This window comes from Drosophila obscura, unplaced genomic scaffold, assembly GCF_018151105.1.
Source record: "Drosophila obscura isolate BZ-5 IFL unplaced genomic scaffold, ASM1815110v1 contig_192, whole genome shotgun sequence".
Classification (NCBI taxonomy): Eukaryota; Metazoa; Arthropoda; class Insecta; order Diptera; family Drosophilidae; genus Drosophila; species Drosophila obscura.
The window spans coordinates 4,629,135-4,647,886 of NW_024542781.1; the positions used below are offsets into that span (position 1 = coordinate 4,629,135).

Sequence of the window (18,752 nt, forward strand, 5' to 3'; positions counted from 1 at the left end):
GGGTGGGGCACATAACGAATTCGTAAACGTAAAAAAAACGAAGTGAAACGTGTCCAATGACCGATGCATTTTCCGATATTTAATTTCTTCATAATAACGTTGGTTACAACAAAAACAATGCATTTTTTATACATCTTATGTTGAATATTCAGTCTAAACCAATACACTACTTAAAATATTTATCGTTTTGATTATCTGCCATATTAATGTACGCTGTTTATGTGCTTTTGCCAATAAAAATATTAGTTTGTATTGTATTGCTCAGCACATCGTTTTCGATTAAATTTCATTAAATGCAATTTAAGCTTTCTCAACTAATTTTAAATTATACATATGTACATATAATCATTCGTACATATATGATATTACCCACATAGTGGGTAATTTATGAATTAATGTTACTTAAAGCAATCACATTTCGACGATGTTAGATTCAAAATACAAATTTCCAAGTCAAAAGTATCTTTGGTAGAAAGCTAATTAAGCTTCCAAGTCCAACAAATACTTTTTTAAGCGGGGTGGCATTAAAATATAAGCATTTATTATGGTTTTCCATCTGTAATAATGTGCACTGTACTCCATGTACAAAGAAAACGCATCTTCATCTTCCAGCTGTGATTCAAAAGTTCTTTGTTGTCTTTCTACAATCGAAAAGCAGCTGGCCAGTAACATGTTTGGATACTCTCGATTCACATCCACACAAGCATCCCTGTGGACAAAAGCATTTTAGATGCCTTTACATAATTTTTTTCTATGTATAATCAGGCAGGCTGCGGCTTTCACTTACTTTGGCGTCTTACGCTTTCAGCCAAAAGTCATACTTTTATTACGGTTTATTTCCACCTTTACTGTTAAGCGCAAAATTAACTGCTGTTATACCCACGCGGAAATGCCTCTGGTATATTTAACAGAGGTATATCGATAACCAAATCGGGCTGTTACAGCTGTTCCGACGAATACACTATTTGTTTTTGCCTGACCACTTTTGAGGTTAGTTTAAGTAAAAATTTTTTATAAAAAGGGGAAAAGCTCAAATCTACTGGTAATGGTGTCAAATCTATGTCAATGTATCAGTCATATATTTTTAAATTTTTCAATTAAGATTCGTTTTGTTGTATAAAAGCCGTTTCGGCGAGGAGTTTGTTGCCGTTTGGAAAACGAAAAATTTTGCGTTTTATGAATGCGGGAGCGCCTAACTTTTCGTTTTGAAAAGTAAATCGGAAATTTTTTTGTGAAATTGAAAACCGGAGCCTGCCTGAATATAATTTGGAACTTACATATTTTCAATGTATTTTTCAATAATCTTTCGGATTATAGAGAATATACTTCGGCAAATTCCTGCTTCATCCAAACATATATCCACTTCTAGAGAATTAACTATGAAAAATATAATATCACTGGCGTGCTCTAAAAACCCTGTATACAGTAAGAGAAAATAAATTAAGACAAAAGGATAGTCGCAAAAAGACAAAGATATGATTTATAGACGCATCCGTAAAAACTAATCGGATGTAATATAACGTAAAAAAATCCACAATCCAGATACACGTATAAAAAAAGTACAAACCGTTCGCTGCTAGAAATTTGGCAAATTTTAGCCCTCCACGTAAGAGTTGACCATTTCCTGCTTCAAAATGCAAGGCAGCAAAAGAATTGTATGTGCCGTGCAAAATGGCTAACCTGTGTTGTACTTTAATGTCTGAAACATGAAGATAAAATATACGATATTTCCCAATTTTAATTTATCTTTACACACAGTAGCGGACAGTAAAATGTCATATAATGTGTAAAAGTGATTAATTTTGTGTTACAAAGGTTTGGTATGTTTCTCAAGCAAAAAGCTTAATAAACTAAGTAAACAATAGAATAATTTGCAGAAACACACAAAAATTTTGAGCCCAAATGACTTTGTTTTCATAATGATCCTCAAATAAAAAAGCATTAATTTTTTTATTCAATTTTATAAATTTACGAAAAAGTGTATGCTATTTTCTTGGTAGGAAAACAAAACTTTTGTTATTATGTTTAACTAGCGGAACCGGAGAACGTTGTATCGCTCTAGTTTAACACCTTCAGATAAACTTCAGATACATTAATCCAACATTCCAACATTCCAATAGCTAATCGAACGGGGAATTGATTCCTTTTGGATTGGAATGGAAGTTTAATTGGAACAGTCGTGGAATAAGGACAACCTCTTCCTTGAATTTTGCCTTGATGATCGTCGCTTGAATCAGTTTCTTGACGGACAACCGCGTACCGTTGCACAATTTCGGATGATTCAGATTCCACAACATGGCTATGATCGATCCCACCTTCAGCAGTAAATTATGCGGCGGAGTTTCTGCCGCATCAGTCCAGTTTAAAAATTCTGTGGGATAGTTTGTCGCTTCGCTGTCAACGGATTTGTATGAATGCAGCTCTCCAACGATTTGGAATTCAAGCTACCGACATCCTTTTTTTTCGCTGCTAGTATTGCGCGTTCACTAATCCAAGTTAGATTTTTATAATTTTGTGCAATGCCGGGGAACATTTTAATGATTAGTTCTCTCGAAAATTAAGTAGGGTCGTTCTGCAACGCTACGACTGGAAGAGTTTGACGGACATCTTAAATAATCTTAAATTACCTCGTAAATCCTTCATCGTTCTATTAACTGCCTCCAAAGCTCGTTTATGCGCCATAGTGCGTTTATCTTAAATAATTATATTGCATTCTCGCATTAGTTTCGCTGTCTCCGAGTCACGCAAGTGGATGACGCTTCTGATCGTAACTTCGACTAATTAAAACGAACGAAATTGAGCCGCTACGTACCGACCTTTACGTATATGTCGACGCAGTATTTCTGAAACAACCGTCGAACAACCTTGCTGAATCATTAATCGAAATCTACGCATAAAAATTCATTGCTCTGACCTTATTCGTTTTCTCCTCTTGCGTTAGATTAATAGAGACATTCAAATTACTTATTTCACGACGTGTACGTCCTCCAAGGTTTGATCGTCTAATAGCAGGCATATTATAACTCAATTGATACAAAATACAGGCTGTCCATTTTCAAGATGGATGGCTATTACTGCCCGTTCCCGTTCATAAAATTGGAAACCAAAGATACGCCAGATGGCTTCATTTGAGCTGATGTATCGGTCAATTTGGTAGCGCAAAATTTCGTCGTTTTCATTTAATCAGGAATCATTCACAACTGTAACGTCTCACCTGCCTACCCACGAACACAAATATATGAATTATCCCAGGCTAGTTGTTGGTCAGTGAGGGGAAGCGCACGCTTGAGGTTTCCGGCTTCTGCTCGTTGGCTATTTGGGGTGATGATCTAAACATGTTGACATTCTTAAACTACAATGGTAATGAGTGGACTAGGATTGAACAAATATGAACTAATACGAACAAATAATAATAAATATGAATAATTACGAGCTAATATGAATAAATATTTAAACGCGCAATTAATAGGCAATTAATCGAATTTTTTTCTCTTGGGAATGTGCTCTATAGCTAGAAAGAAGTGCTGCGCGTAAACTTTGATGGCAGAGGATGGGCTGGCGCATACCCAATTAAATCCGCGTATAAATGTTCATCTGTCCAATATACAAAAATGCCGACTTATGTGGCCAAAAAACTCTCACCCTTGTCAGGAGTCCATCGAAGAAAGCGCTTTCCCCGACGTACTGCTGAAACTTTAACAGGGAGAAAAGGGGAGAGAGAAAAAATACTGGGACAGAACAAAAATATTTTTTTAACGCGCATTCCCTGACCTCTCGCTCTCATGGATCACTGCACAAACACTTGCCCAACTGGCTGCGACACAAACGTAACGGTTAAACTAGAACATTAATTTTCTTTTAACTTAAACATAACAAAAAAAAATACACGAACTAATCACAAAAAAAAATATAATAATTTTTTGGGCATCTGATAAGCCTCGGGTGATCCACAAGGGGGTCTCTCGCGATTCCCTCGGTTCCGATAGCGAAGGGTCGTCCGACGCAGCTGTCTCACTGCACGTCCACGGCACTAACTAGCCATCCGCTAAGCGCTAGCTCTGCCTGCTAGAATTTCTGCTGATCCCCTTTTCCCTTGTTCCCTAAGCTGCTGATCGCGAGCGCGGCTGGTATTAAACGAACAGGCAGGCGCAAGGGAGATGCAAAAAAATGGGCTTGTCCGAGCTTTTGCGTGTGTTGACCGCCGCCTCCTAGGTGATGCAGCGGGACTCCTCTGCTGATTTTCTCCTGGACAGCGGGAGCGATCCGCCAACTCCGTACCCTATTTAAGGGCACCTCTTCGCGGCGTCGCCTCTGCCCAGCGATGGCTAACGGGCGCCAAGATCTGCGATGGAGTTGGAATGCGATGGAATTAGACATTGTCGCCTTCAAACTTTAGTTCTTTACTCTCACCAATTCGACGAAATTCTATCCGAAAATAACCCTCCTCCTTTCTGGACCTTTTCACAACCACTTTGCACTTTACTTGTGTGTATGGGCGTATAAAATCGGGAGTTCTTCCACTCCGCACAACCGCACTGACTGGGGGACCAAAAACAAGAGATCGAGCCAGACGCTTCCGTTCAAGCGCCAACCTCATGGAATCGGAAAGGTTAAGGGCCACTGAGTGAAAGGCCTGACATTTGTCCCTGTTACTCTCTTTCCCTCCGAAAAATTCCTTGCCCTGATCATTCGCTCTGAGCCCTAGAGGGCGCCACCTGTTATCCCCTGGCCGACAGAGAGCGCCACCCGCACACACTCTGGCTGCTGATACAAGCGTTACACAACCTTATGTTGTATTTGAAACACAGCCATATCGCTGCCATTATTCACATACTTGCAAACGTATTTGACAGATTTCACTGAACTGCAGAACTCAACATTAATGTGAGCATTGAATGTTTTGCTCAGCAGAGGAGAATATGGTACTATCCATCGATTGTCAATGTCTACGTTGTTGATTTTCATCATGAAGGATTGTCCACCATTATCAATATTTCTTCTTCGATGTATCGGATATCCTTCGACTTATTTTATTGTATCAGAGGTGAAATCTTTTGGAAAACGCTTTGTACATTTTCCATCTTTCATGCAAGGTGATATGCGATTCAGATTACCGCATGGGCCATGAATCATGTTTTTGGTAACTATATCGAGTAAACGGATCTGGAATTTCCGCTGAATTTACACTATTTATTTCCCCAGGGCTTATTTTGTCAACTAACCAAATTAAAAAGTGTGAATGCGGTAATCCTCGCTTTTGCCGTTCAACTGAATACATTCAGCATTTTGTTTGACCGAATACGTGTAATTTTGTAATGAGGCAGGATCGGGCTTCACTTTCGCAAAATATTTCCGATTTATTTTTCGTACATGTCGGAAAGTTAGGTGCTCCTTCAAACCGGCAACAAATTCCTCGCCGAAATGAAAAATAAACGGCTTTTTATACAAAAAAACGAATCTTAATTTCAAAATTGAAAAAAAAAAATTTACATATTCTATGTCGTATGAATTTCAGTCGTTCACTCTCTACCTTGCGTACATGTCGACAATAAATTGTTGGCACAGCTCATCGTTGAACTGACTTTCTTTTTTGTTTCGACTCCTGTTGCGGGATCTCGTTGTTTAATATTGATACAGTATCCATCTTGTCCCTTCCAGAAAATTATTGGATATAGTAGAACCAAAGACAATATAAGTATAAGATGCGTAACGCTCATACATTTCAATTGCCATATGCAAGACAATTTTGCGGCCAGCGACGAAATTCGCGCCATCTCGCTCGCACAAATTTGAGAGCGTGCGAATCTAAAAATAGAATCCGCTTGCATGTGTAAGTACACACAGAACAGCAAGTACGTATGTGTGCGACCTTGTGCTAAGCGGACGATTTTCGAGACGGAAACCTTTTTACGAGTTGAGAAACGAAATTATATACCGGCGTTGAATACGTCGCATCCTGAATACCCTAATGGCAATTATTCCAATGTGATTCATGGAATTTCATGTATTAAATATATTATGTATTTTTATATATGTATATCCGATCATTATTATCGAATATACCATCTGAAAAGAAATTATCATTGGAGGGATATATACATATAATACATATATGAGTTTTTTAATATTGGGGTGGTAAGCGTCCTGCAAAATTAACTTACACTTATAAAGTGAAGGGTATATTTCGACAGCGCTGTAAAAAACTTATGCATGTGCACACATACAGTCGTCGCGACGACTCGGCTCGGCTGTCGCATCGGCAAAGAACCAACTTCGTGTGCCTTCGTATGCTGTATGCATACAAGAGAGCGGCTGGCTCTAGAGCGCTCTCTCTCTCTAAAAAATTTCAAGAGAGCCTGGAGCCAGCTCTAGAGCCAGCCCCGAAAATTCGTGTGCAGAAATTTCGTATGGCGTTACGCATCTTATACTTATATTGTCTTTGGTAGAACTTCAGATAACACTACCCGACAGCATTTCGCCACTTCGAACCACACAAATTTTTGTTGATAGATTTGGGGCTTTAAACATGCTTAGTAATAGCTTTTTTTGAAGAATTTTTGAAAACTGTTGTACCCGTACTGAAAAAAAGAGTATATTGTAATTGTGGTAAAAGCGGATGTGTGCAACACAGAGGAGGAAACGTTTCGGACCCCATAAAGTATATGTATATTCTTGATCAGTTCAATAGCCGAGTCGAAATAGACATGTCCGTCTTTCCGTCTTGATAAGCGCCTATATCTAGATCAAAGACTTTAAGAGCTAGAGCCAACAAATTTTGTTTCCAAACTCATATGATATCACACTGCAACAAGTGTATTTCAAAATTTTGCCCTGCCCCCGTCCGCCAACACAAAGGACGAAAATCTGTGGAAGGCACAATTTTAAAGATACGATAAAACTAAAAACGCAGTATAATTATAGCCAGAATGAAGAAATTAATTTTCAGTTACTTCTCCCGCCTCCCACAGCACCCTCATTCTCTTTCTCGCTCGCACACACTCTGCCATGTGCAATGCGCGAGCGCCCTCTAGCGGAGGAGATGAAAAATCTAAACGGTAGATGTATAATCTACATTTTAGATGTAGAATATACATTGTAGATGACAGATGTAACAAATAAAATGTTATATACTATTTTTAAAATTTTACATAAATCATAATCTCATAAGCATGTTTTGCTCTACACCCTTTTCACGCAGGACATGCGGAAGCCTGAGGTTGTCCGTATATCCCAGGCCCCAGGTCATCAAAGTCGCAACATTTGCAGACGACACGGCCGTGATGTCGAGCGCTAGTTGCGTCTGCGATACAACCGAAGACCTACAGATGTACCTCAAAAGGTTCGAGAACTGGCCGTGCATGTGGAACATTTGCATGAATCCGGACAAGTGTGCAGTGGTCACGCACACGCTCAGACAGGGAACGTGCCCAGGAGTATTCCTCCCTGGCGAACTGGTGCCCCAGCTTAGGGGATATAAGTACCTTGTCGTCATCCTAGATACCCCCCTAACCTAAGCTACATCAAGAACGTTAGGGGTAAACTGGAAAACAAGGCCAGGAAGATATGTTGGCTCCTGCAAGCTAACAACAAGTTTAACATCTCGAACAAAGTACTGATCTACAAGGTAGTCCTGGTAAGGAGTCTAGGATCCGCACCTTCCAGAGCAAGTTCCTACGGAAGATCACTGGTGCCGAGTGGTTCGTCAGAAACGTAGACATCGCCAGGAACCTCCGTGTCCCCCTGGTCGGGGATGTTAAATTAGCAGGCTGAAAGGCACTTGGCCAAGCTAAGGAGTCACCCAATCGTCCTGGCAGGGAGACTTACCAGATGTCCACCCAACCGACCCAACAGAAAGCTGTAGGAAGAAACGCCGTATCGTCCACTCATAGATGTCGCTCCGTTTCATGTTAATTCCTTGTAATTCTAATTTAAGTCAATTGTTCCTTAGTCCACAGTGTAAGTTTCTATTGTAGTAATAGTAAGCTATGGATCAGAAGTAAGCTATCGTGATGTTTCTTTGAGATATAATGTTAAAATAAATACGAAGTTATCATTAAAAAACGAGAAGGAACGTGTGAGTCGCTTCTGGGGACGCGACTCTACTTATACCCGTACTCAGTCAGTATATAAATTTTTGAGCTTATGATTTTTAAGAATTTTAGAAAAAAAAAAAAATTTTACATTTTACATTTTTTTGCTACATATGATATCTACATCTACATATACAATGTATATTCTACATCTAACATGTAGATTTTACATGTTCCAATTAGATTCTACATCTCCTCCGCTAGGGGTTGCTCGCGCACTGAACGCGGCAGAGTGTGCGAGCGAGAAGGAAAATGAGATGCGTTGTCGCCGGCGGGAGGGGGAGGGGAAGCAACTGAAAATTAATTTCTTCATTCTGGCTATAATTATGATCCGATCTGATATGGGCATTTTCTACGATACTGCGTTTTTAGTTTTATCGTATCTTTAAAACTGTGCCTGCCACAGATTTTCGTCCTTTGTGTGGGCGGAAGGGGGCGGGGCGAAATTTTGAAATACACTTGTAGCAGTGTGATATCACATGAGTCTGGAAACCAAATTTGGTTTCTCTAGCTCTTATAGTCTCTGAGATCCAGGCGCTCATCAAGACGGACGGACGGACAGACGGACAGACGGACGGACAGACGGACATGGCTATATAGACTCGGCTATTGATGCTGATCAAGAATATATATACTTTATGGGGTCGGAAACGTTTCCTTCTCTGCGTTGCACACATCCACTTTTACCACAAATCTAATATACCCCTTAACTCTTTTTTGAGTACGGGTATAAAAATCAAATCAAAATTTTTCAACATATTTCTGTAATACGCGATTTAAGATCTATTAAATACTTTAGGCGCTTAAAGTTTCGTGCCAGATTGGTAATTTCACCCACTGTGCATCGGTTTAAAGTTATTTAACATGAGTGTCCACATTTCTCTGTCCGCTACTGTGTTACATGTTCAAATAATGGAATACATACCCAGCTGAGAAGACTCCAAACTTAACATTTTCTTTTCGATTTCCAAAATGAATGATATATGCTGTTGGCAAAACGAATCATTTTCGGCATAAGGCTGTGCGCATTTGGTTGTGGGCGTACTAAACAATTCAAGCTGTAATTCCCAAAATAAATATATATGAGATTTACGATTTGAGGGGACATGATTACATTGGACATGTACATTGATTAATCACTCACAATTTCCTGTTGAAGTCCTGCCATGGCATCTGACGCACCTTCACTTGCTAACTTGAAGGCATGAGAATAGGGCTGATTCAATACGCGACTCTGAGTGAGGGGCCTTAACATGTATGGGCTTAAAATCAACTCTTCTCCAGGCACTATATCCGTAGATGCAACTCCTAAAAACTGCCCCCTAGATAGAGATCTAAAACAAAGTGCAAACTATTTTTGAATCTGTTATGGTAAAGTTCCTTAGAATGTACTAACATAACCTTAATGTTGCCTGTCGTATTACTCTGTTTGAATGCCTTTAAAGTCGAACAAAGGGTGGATTTTTTTTGGTAACAGCTGTAATAATTATCCGCTTGGGCAAAATAGTCTTCAAGGAACTGATGAAAATATGTAGCTATTTTGGTGACCAATTGGCAACGCTTCGATGTGTTCATGTTATCAAGAATCTTCTTTGTTTTCTTTGAATTTAGAATTTCCGCACTGAAGAGATTTTCAGCGGATTTAATTTGATCATGCGTTAGGGATAAATGAAGTAGCCTAATCGTGTACCCAGACATTGGACTATCGTATGGTTTGTAGAGTTGAAACTGGTTTCGTGCTTTAGTAAGCATCTCATTTGACAACGCACGTTTGCGTACTTCATTGTAACAGTCTACGAAATCCGACGGAACATTGATTCCGTAATAGCTGATGGCATTTGCAGATGCACGGTCGCTCATTACTGGTAATACTGAATCATCATCCTCATGTGAATTTGTTGTTTCAACTTGTGGATAATGCAGGTCGTCTTGTTGGGATTTTAATAAAACGTGTGCACTTAACCGCATGAGAACCGCAGCTATTAATTTGATCATACTAATTTTGTTGATAGGCAGCACACTGAAGTAAGTCTGTATGATGTTGGTATCATTAAAGATAAAAACCGACAGACGAAATGCTGTGGATATCACTTCGTGATACTTTTCTGAGGTTAACAACTTGTAGTCTGGTTGCGTCGCCAAAAATTCGATAATAACCGAGTCCCCTTTATCATCTTCGTTTGCATAATGTAGTATAAAATTCCAAGCGACAAGTGGATCGCTTATTATTCTGTTGGCAGGATAAGAAAATATTATTTCACATTCACTTTGCGTTTTACTTTTCAGCAAACACAGTCTCTGGCTTTCACATTCACAAAAAAAAATTTTATTTACTTTTCATTGCGAAAAGTCAGGCGCTCCCGCACTCTTAAAACGCAAGACTTTTCCGTTTTCAAAACGGCATAAAATTCCTCACCGAAATGAAAAGTAAACGGCTTTTTATACAACTAAACAAATCTTAATTGCAAAAGGAAAAAAATTAATGACCTGATGATGCATTGGCATGATTTTGACACCATTACCAGTGCAATTGAGCTTATGCCCTTTTTATAAATAGTTTTTATTTAAACCAACCTCAAAATTAGATCTGAAAAAATTGGTCAGGGCACAAAAAAAGTGAATTCATCTTAACAGCTGAAAATGTGAAAATTGTGAAAATGAAAACCGGAGCCTGCCTGAATGTTCCGTACTATACGCACCTACCATCCAGAGACAATTCCAATATAGCCTGATTCAAATACTTTGCAGCTTGAAGAAAACATCGAAACAGCTGTGTTATTTCCAGCATTGGTATCAGGCCTATTTTGTATCCATAGCATTCAGTTTGGTGTACCTCGCAGTCCGATTCCATACATGCCTGGGTGCAATATGTTTTGTAGCGACAGCGGCTACATGTGTATAGTAGTTCTTGGTGCACTCCACACATTTCACAATTCAAAAAAGGTGCACTAAACTGGATGTACACAGGGTTCTCAACAAGAATAATTTTTTCTTTGGGGATGCTGACCCTTGCGAAAACCCCAGCAGAATCGACAGGGCCATTCAAAATTTTGCTATACAAATACGGAATTGTTATTTTTTATTACAATATATCTTTTGACTCACCTGTATTCACATGCGCTGCTGGCAAATGGTATTATCTTGCTACACTTAAAGCCATTGAAAGGCACATATGTATTGAAGACCGGTTTCCTGATAAATTGGACATTCCGAGTTTCTTGGTTTATTTCTTTCTCATATTTTTGTAAAACCGACCAAAAAGATGCAATTTCTATAACAAAGAAATATTCAAGCATTGAGAAACTATACATTTCGGTATCTGAAGTGGATGCTCCCATTTGTACATTTTTTTTTACGTGGACTGATTGCTCCCGTATCAGTTCTATTGACTTTACTCTCTCTCTCTCTTTGCTTTTCACTATGTGTGAATGAGCAGCATTTTTTAAATTTAATAATATAATCTTTAAGTTGTCAAACTCAAATATAAATTCTGATATTCCACTTACCACTGGTTTTAACTGTAGATGGCAAGCGATCTAAATAAAAAAGAGAATCATATTACATCTGTATATAAATTTTAAAAATGAAGAACGCCTTAGTTCCATGATATAATGCTTCTAATCAAGAGTGTAGGTCTTGCTGTTTAAAAATGTTTTCGCACCAGCATACGACTGAAAAAGAGCTTTCGCGACTGATCGATCCCGTGAATCTAATGGCAAAATAAACGGCAATGCGTGGACACAGTGAGTCAATGCTCCTCGGGCAAGAAAATGGAGAAACAAAATACATGCAGTGTGCAATGAAGTCTCACTGATAAGGGTTGTCTTCTGTTGTTGTTTCATACAACTACGCCAGGGGTCGGCGCGGCCTTATCTCTTGTGCTTAGGAAAAGCCGCTTCTCACCTACACGTGTGTTACAGTGGTTGGCACCAATATAATGTTCCGTTTCGCCTGCTGTATTGCATTTGATTGTGCGCGTGCCGACCCCTGATCTACGCTTATTATAATTATACCAATCATATCCTTTAACTTCGTTAATATATTCTTTGCCGCTTGGTTATCCCGAGTCATGTACAAAGCCAAGCACAACAACGATTGAGAGAGAACAATTCCGTCAGTAGTCTTCATTCTAGAATCCACGGACTCATAATATAACAGGTCTTTGCAAGCAAACTAAGAAAAGAAAAGAAAAAACGGAAACTTTTTATATTATTGTGTGTGAATGATTAGTACTTTCACGTACACTCCTCGACACTGGGATAGTTCACCCCGTGAATTTTCTGTTACTCATTGCTCAAATTATAAAGCATTTTGTTTTCTTTTTTTAAATTAAAGTTTATTGAATGATTGTAATTTGACCAAAATGAAGATTTTGTTCTAGTACTTGAAGTATTTATTAAATATTATTAACGAAAAATGGAAAAATTCCGGACATAATTGAATAGTTGAATTGAATAGTCAACCAAAGCAAAGTGTTGGCAAGGAGTTTAAGTATTTTTAGCCGAAATCCAATTGAAATGTTGACAGGACCTTATTGGCCCATGCTAGGCTGGCGCAAAAGGCCGTAATTCAAATAAAAATGATTAAAAAGTAATTAGTAAACCCCAAGAAACATGTAGAACATGAAACTAATTTAGGTTTTGTTGTTTTTCCATTTTTTTTTTTTAAACACAACTATTTGAACACGATTTCATGGGATTTCTTCGGTTTCAATTGCTTACCTTCCAGGAATTCATAAAGTAGTCATTGGAAGACTAGAAATGTCTCAAAAAGACTTTCAAATTGGGGAATTACTATTACAGGTTACTATTTCCATTTTTTTGAATACAGTACCGCTGCAAGAATACGGCTATAACTTGAAAGATAGTGACTTACATATACGCATAATTAGCAAGTGAGATACTAAGATACTTACCGAATAGCGCTGGTTTCGAATAGAATGCAAGCTTCGCGCCAAAATTGCATCTACAAAAGCAGTGGTGTTGCAAGGTACGCGGTATATAATTTTGTTCAGGCACTGGAACCCCTAAAATGAAATTATTTGATTTTGTTGGAATATTTGCAAAGTAGACTCAAATTCAATCTCGTTTTTACCTTTTTGGATATTTCAGTGTTACTCGATTTCATGCAACAGTCGGCACTGCTTAATAAACTTGAAGACGTTTCGGATAAAAGGGAAAAGTACTCATCTGTCTTCTTTTTCAAAACTTTTATAAAAAGTTCGGATTCTCTAAACGATATATGGAAAATTGGATTTAACTCCAGACACTATCAAAATCAAGAGCTGAGTCGAAATTGTCGCGTACGTTTTTATACCCGTACTCAAAAAGAGTTAAGGGGTATATTAGATTTGTGGTAAAAGTGGATGTGTGTAACGCAGAGAAAGAAACGTTTCCGACCCTATAAAGTATATGTATATATACTTGATCAGCATCAATAGCCGAGTCTATGTCTGTCTGTCTTCTTTGGTATCCAAAATTGTTAAGTTACGAAAACCAAATATGTATGTACATACTTCCTTACTTCAACTGTCTGTTATATTTTCAATATGGGTACGTGAATAAATTAATATATTTACAAATTTATTTATGTATTTTCTTAATACATATTTATGTGCTTAGGTGAACAAACACACAATGCATTTACATACATATGTATAAGATAAAAATGTTGTCTGTACGAAATAAGATGTAATAAAAGGCACACACACCACACTAATGCCAATTTTCATGACGCCAGATTTCTAATCATATGCACTTCCAGCCGACCGACCGACTTGCTCTCTGTACGAAAACTTAGAACAAACGACAAAGAATAGTGGATCACGCATCCATCGTCGAATTGAAGTTTCTTTCCCATTTATATTAACATACAGCTTCGTAAATAGTCTTTATTGTCTTACATCAGGTTCCGAGGACACATCACTTTTGACATTGTAACATATTCAGAGTCTTCGAAACAAGACTCTGTTACTTGGTACACATTAAATTTATGCATTTTTTTAATCAATATACGAGCTTCTTTGCTTTGCACCTGGAAACAGTTGTGTAACAACACAACTTTAAAATTCACGCGGTAAGCTATGTTTTTGTTCATGAACAAGCAAATAATCGAATATCGAACTATCATCCGATACTTGTATCGATACTGATACAAAAACAAGGCCGCAGCGAAATAGTACAGGAATATCCCATATGCACGTGAATAAGGTAGAAATCAGGTAGAAATGCCATTTATATCTTGCTTATAGTGATGCCTATTATGCTGCGTAGAGAGGAATGGCATGAGAGACAAAATGTAATGTTGTAATGTCGTTCGTAGCCGCCTCTAGACACGTATAATGGCTTTCAGTCGAACAACTGAGGCACCACTATGTGATACAAAATTATGTTTTCAGGCCATCTCTATTTTTCCAGCTAGTCAGTTCGCAAAGTCTAATGTCATATGGCCATTTCTGCTACTAAATTTCCCTGATTCGGTGGACGGAAAATTTGGTGCATCTAAGTACCACATAAAATCTCAAATTTTTTAATAAAGCCTAGTACTCAGATCCGAAATAACAGCTCGCGAACAGAATTAGATTTGATATTCTCTAGGCTCCGTACGCAAGAGGTCGGTAGATACTAGAAAAGTATCCTATGGTATTTGCTGGTTTTCGTTGGTAGCAAACACGAACGTAACACTGCAAAATGAGAACAAAAAACCAAATGAAATATTAAAATAATGAAGACCAATACAAATACAATTATATGGATATTTTAATTTACTATTTTTATTATTAAAACAAATATTGTTTGCAAAACATGTTGTCTTCACGATGGTCGGCACGGGAGGCGTTGCCATCTGCTACTGCTGATAGTCAGACACATTTCCTTGCCAATAAAATATTGGGGAACCCAGGATATGCCTGGGGAAGAGCGACCCCAGTCAAAGAATTGCATTTTATTAACTTTAAACAAAACCAAGAAGTTGTCTGAGCAGTGTAACCGTACGAAATGCAGTACACACCTCTGGTCACACCACTGGCCGCTATAAGAATATTGTTCGGGCCAGCGGCTACTTAAGCGTCTATCACAATATTAAATGTAGCTGTAACTAGTATAAGAGTATCGAAACCTAAGCTTATGTATGTCCCCAGCGTTCGGCAGTGCTGCTGCGCTCTCCCTGTTAAAGGGCGCTCTGCACCTGCTGCGTCGGCTCTTGCATTGATCGGCCGTCGTGTCCCAAGTAGTTCTATGCTAATCTCTCGCCGCATAGGTTGCATACTGAACCCCCGCTTGTGAACATTTATCTGGCTGGGCAAAAGAGCGAGCAATTGGCTTCAGCTAGCCGCCGGTATAAATAAACATTATAACGTTTAAATCAAAGTCTTTAACTGATTTGGATAAATATAGGTGCCAAAAAAGCTTGGCATCTCAAACATTGGTGACCCCGACGTGATTTAACTACAATTTTTAATCGCGTTTCGTTTAAAAACTATAAAAATCGAATAAGATATTCGTTGCTGTGCCGTTTAACGACCAACAAATACATTTTGTGCAAATAAGAACAGTTAAAGTGCAAGTTCAGTGCGACTGCAGCCGTCTAATATTCCGTTGCTTAATCGCCGATTCTCTCTTGCTCTGCGCCGCTGCAGCCGCGGCCCTTGACTTTCCGTGTCTTCTATTCTCGCTCCCGTTCTATCGCCGTCGCTTAAGCGGTCTTACATTTTCCGTTGTTTCGTTGTATTACACCGGTTGGCATGGACAAAGAGCCGAATACAGGTGCGGGCGGAAATATTGCGATGGAGGAAAAAAGGCTGAGGCTTTACAAGCGTAAAGTTCAGTCTCTGCATGATCGGCTGCAGCGTCTTGGCCAGTCATTCTCGGGGAATAAAATCGACAATTTAAGTGCGGCTGATATAGATGTGCGCCTCGATATGTTGGCTGAAATGCGTGAGGAGTTCAACAAGTCCCATAATGAGTTGGAATCACTGGATGAAGACGAGATTGGAAGTGAGCTGCGTGAAACGTTCGATACGCTCTTCATTTCTTTGAAAGCCGAGCTGCTGGCGGCTCTCGAACTAGGACATTTGCGCGTAGCTGCTCATTCCACTAGCATGCCAAATAGCTCTGGAGGTCATACCATCATCATGGCTCACAAGCAGCGGCTTCCTGAGCTAAAGCTACCTAGCTTCTCCGGTGGCTATGTGGAATATGCGGATTTTATTGCCATGTTCAATTCGGTCATCGAAGGGGATGCAGATCTCAGTGAAATCGAGAAGTTCCAACATCTTCGCTCATGTCTCTCGGATGCGGCCCTGGATTCGGTTCGATCGTTGGAGCTCTCCAGTGCCAATTATCGTGTGGCTCTGGACATACTTAGCAGACGTTTTAATAATAAACGACTTGTTTTCCAGGCACACATCAAGGAGATTCTTGGGCTCAAGAAGGTAGATTCGCATTCAGCTAAAAGGCTTCGGGAGTTTTCGGACGCAGTCAACTTGCATACGCGCGCCCTGCAGACATTAGGAAGTGCTGAGGAGATATCTGGATGCATGATAATCCACATTCTGCTGCAAAAGCTAGATGAGAAGACCCAAACCAAGTGGGAAGAGACTGCGTCATCGGACAGGATACCCACAGCTGGGGAATTCTACGATTTCCTGGAGAAGCGATGCCAGAAGATGGAGAACGTGCAATACGCTATAGCGACACACGCTGGTAGCGCTCAGGTGGGAAAAAGCCAGTCTACACACCTTAAGAAAACCTTTGTTGCCTCTAACTCTTCCGCCGACCCGTCTGGATGCCCTTTCTGCCATTCAGCGGGCCACGGAATATACTCGTGCAGCATCTTCACAAATTTATCTCCTTTTCTGCGTCACAAAGAAGTGAAGAAGCTGTCACTGTGTTTTAACTGCTTAAAATCGGGTCATCGGACTCGTGCATGCACAGGTGGCCAGTGTAGAGTTTGCGGAAGGAGGCATCATACCTTGTTGCACTTCGACTCATCTATAGCGCAAAGCTCCCCAGCTGGTTCTCCTCCAGAACGAGCAGTACAACCAGGAGCTATTACGCCGGTTCAGGATTATGCCAGCAGTTTGCCGTCTCATGCGTCTACCTCTCTTGCTGCCCAAGGTCTCCACTCCGATATTGTGCTGCTGGCCACAGCTGTTGTTTTGGTGAAGAATCGATCTGGCGTTTTGGTTCCTTGTCGCGCTATTCTAGATTCAGGATCTCAGCTTCATCTCGTTACCTCCAGGTTCGCCCAGCAGCTTCAGCTTAGGAGAACTCAATCGTCTGCCCTTGTTTCTGGTCTGGGCGATACCAGCGTGTCCACTGAGGGATCCACCGTCAGCATTTGCATGCAGTCTCGCACTTCGGACTATTCGACCACACTCACTGCTCTCATCGCACTCACAATCACAGATAGCCAACCAAGTCTGGCAGTTAATGTAGCCGATTGGAACATTCCCTCCAACATTCAGCTTGCCGATCCCGCATTCTTTAATCCTCAGCGAGTAGATCTCCTCATTGGCGCGAGCATATTCTATGACCTTCTCTGCGTAGGGCAAATCAAGCTCATAGATGGATTGCCTCTTCTGCAGAAGACCCGGCTTGGGTGGATCGTATCTGGTGGTGGACAGAGGGTATCAAGCTCGTCGCTTTTGGCAACCCAAAATTCTCCGGATTCGGAGGATAGAATGAATGCAAGGTTGGATCGAACTCTTCGTATGTTTTGGGAAGTTGAGAATTGTGCGGAGGCTAGCTTGAGTACAAAGGAAGAAGCGGATTGTGAGGCGCATTTCGTAAGCCACTTTTCACGGTTGCCATCAGGGGAGTACTCTGTTCGACTGCCTTTAAAGCATGATGCTGATCACTTGGGAGAGTCCTATACTCAGGCGTATCGACGATTTCTCAGCTTGGAGCGAAAACTGGATCGTAATCCCGCGCTCAAGGAGCGTTACTCAGCTTTTATGAAGGAGTATACTGATTTAAAGCATATGTCCAAAGTCCATCCTGACTCACGTAGCCTCTGCAAGTATTTTCTGCCTCATCACTGCGTTTTAAAGGAGGATAGTACCACGACGAAGCTCCGTGTCGTTTTCGATGGCTCTGCAGCTACATCAACTGGATGCTCCTTAAATGATGTGATGATGACAGGTCCTGTTATTCAGCCAGCATTGTTTAACATACTGATCCGGTTCCGCACATATCCCGTCGCTCTCACTGGTGACATTTGTAAAATGTACCGCTGCGTAAAGGTATCTCCGCCCGACAATTTTCTACAGTGTATCCTATGGCGAGATTCCATCCAGTCCGAGGTTCAGGTCTACACATTAGACACCGTCACATACGGTACGAGGGCTGCATCGTTTTTAGCGGTCCGCGCAATGCACCAGCTGGCCATCGACGAGGGTAATCCCTACCCCCTTGGCTCAGCTGCTCTGCAACAGGAGTTCTATGTTGATGATCTCATCTCTGGCGGCAACTCGGTCGCAGAGGTCAAGGAAAAGATGCGCCAAACTTCAAGTCTACTGTCTTGCGGTAACTTTAAGCTTAGAAAATGGTGCTCGAGTAACCAGGAGGTGCTTGATGGAATTCCGGAGGACGACGTGGAGAAATTTCTACGGTTTCATGATGGAAGCGACATTACCAAAACTCTTGGTTTAGCTTGGGACCC

General features: G+C 40.2%; 1 protein-coding gene across 5 annotated transcripts; it reads right to left on the bottom strand.

The window, feature by feature from the left end:
• Positions 1-72: 72 nt before the first annotated feature.
• Positions 73-14,196, bottom strand: LOC111071109. 5 transcript variants are annotated; one of them, XM_022362254.2, is made up of 13 exons: positions 13,993-14,196; positions 13,185-13,320; positions 13,006-13,116; positions 12,104-12,263; positions 11,597-11,626; positions 11,196-11,361; positions 10,790-11,143; positions 9,487-10,320; positions 9,235-9,424; positions 9,016-9,148; positions 1,568-1,699; positions 1,278-1,377; positions 73-709 (listed from the first exon to the last, which is right to left on the bottom strand). In XM_022362254.2, the coding sequence occupies exons 1-13, from the start codon at positions 14,184-14,186 to the stop codon at positions 481-483; spliced, it is 2,769 nt and encodes a 922-aa protein (XP_022217946.2). In that variant the 5' UTR covers positions 14,187-14,196; the 3' UTR covers positions 73-480. The 5 variants fall into 5 exon arrangements, with proteins under 5 accessions (XP_022217946.2, XP_022217945.2, XP_022217947.2 ...); XM_022362253.2 differs by having other exon boundaries at positions 1,278-1,416; XM_022362255.2 differs by having other exon boundaries at positions 1,278-1,416; positions 13,801-14,196.
• Positions 14,197-18,752: the final 4,556 nt, after the last annotated feature.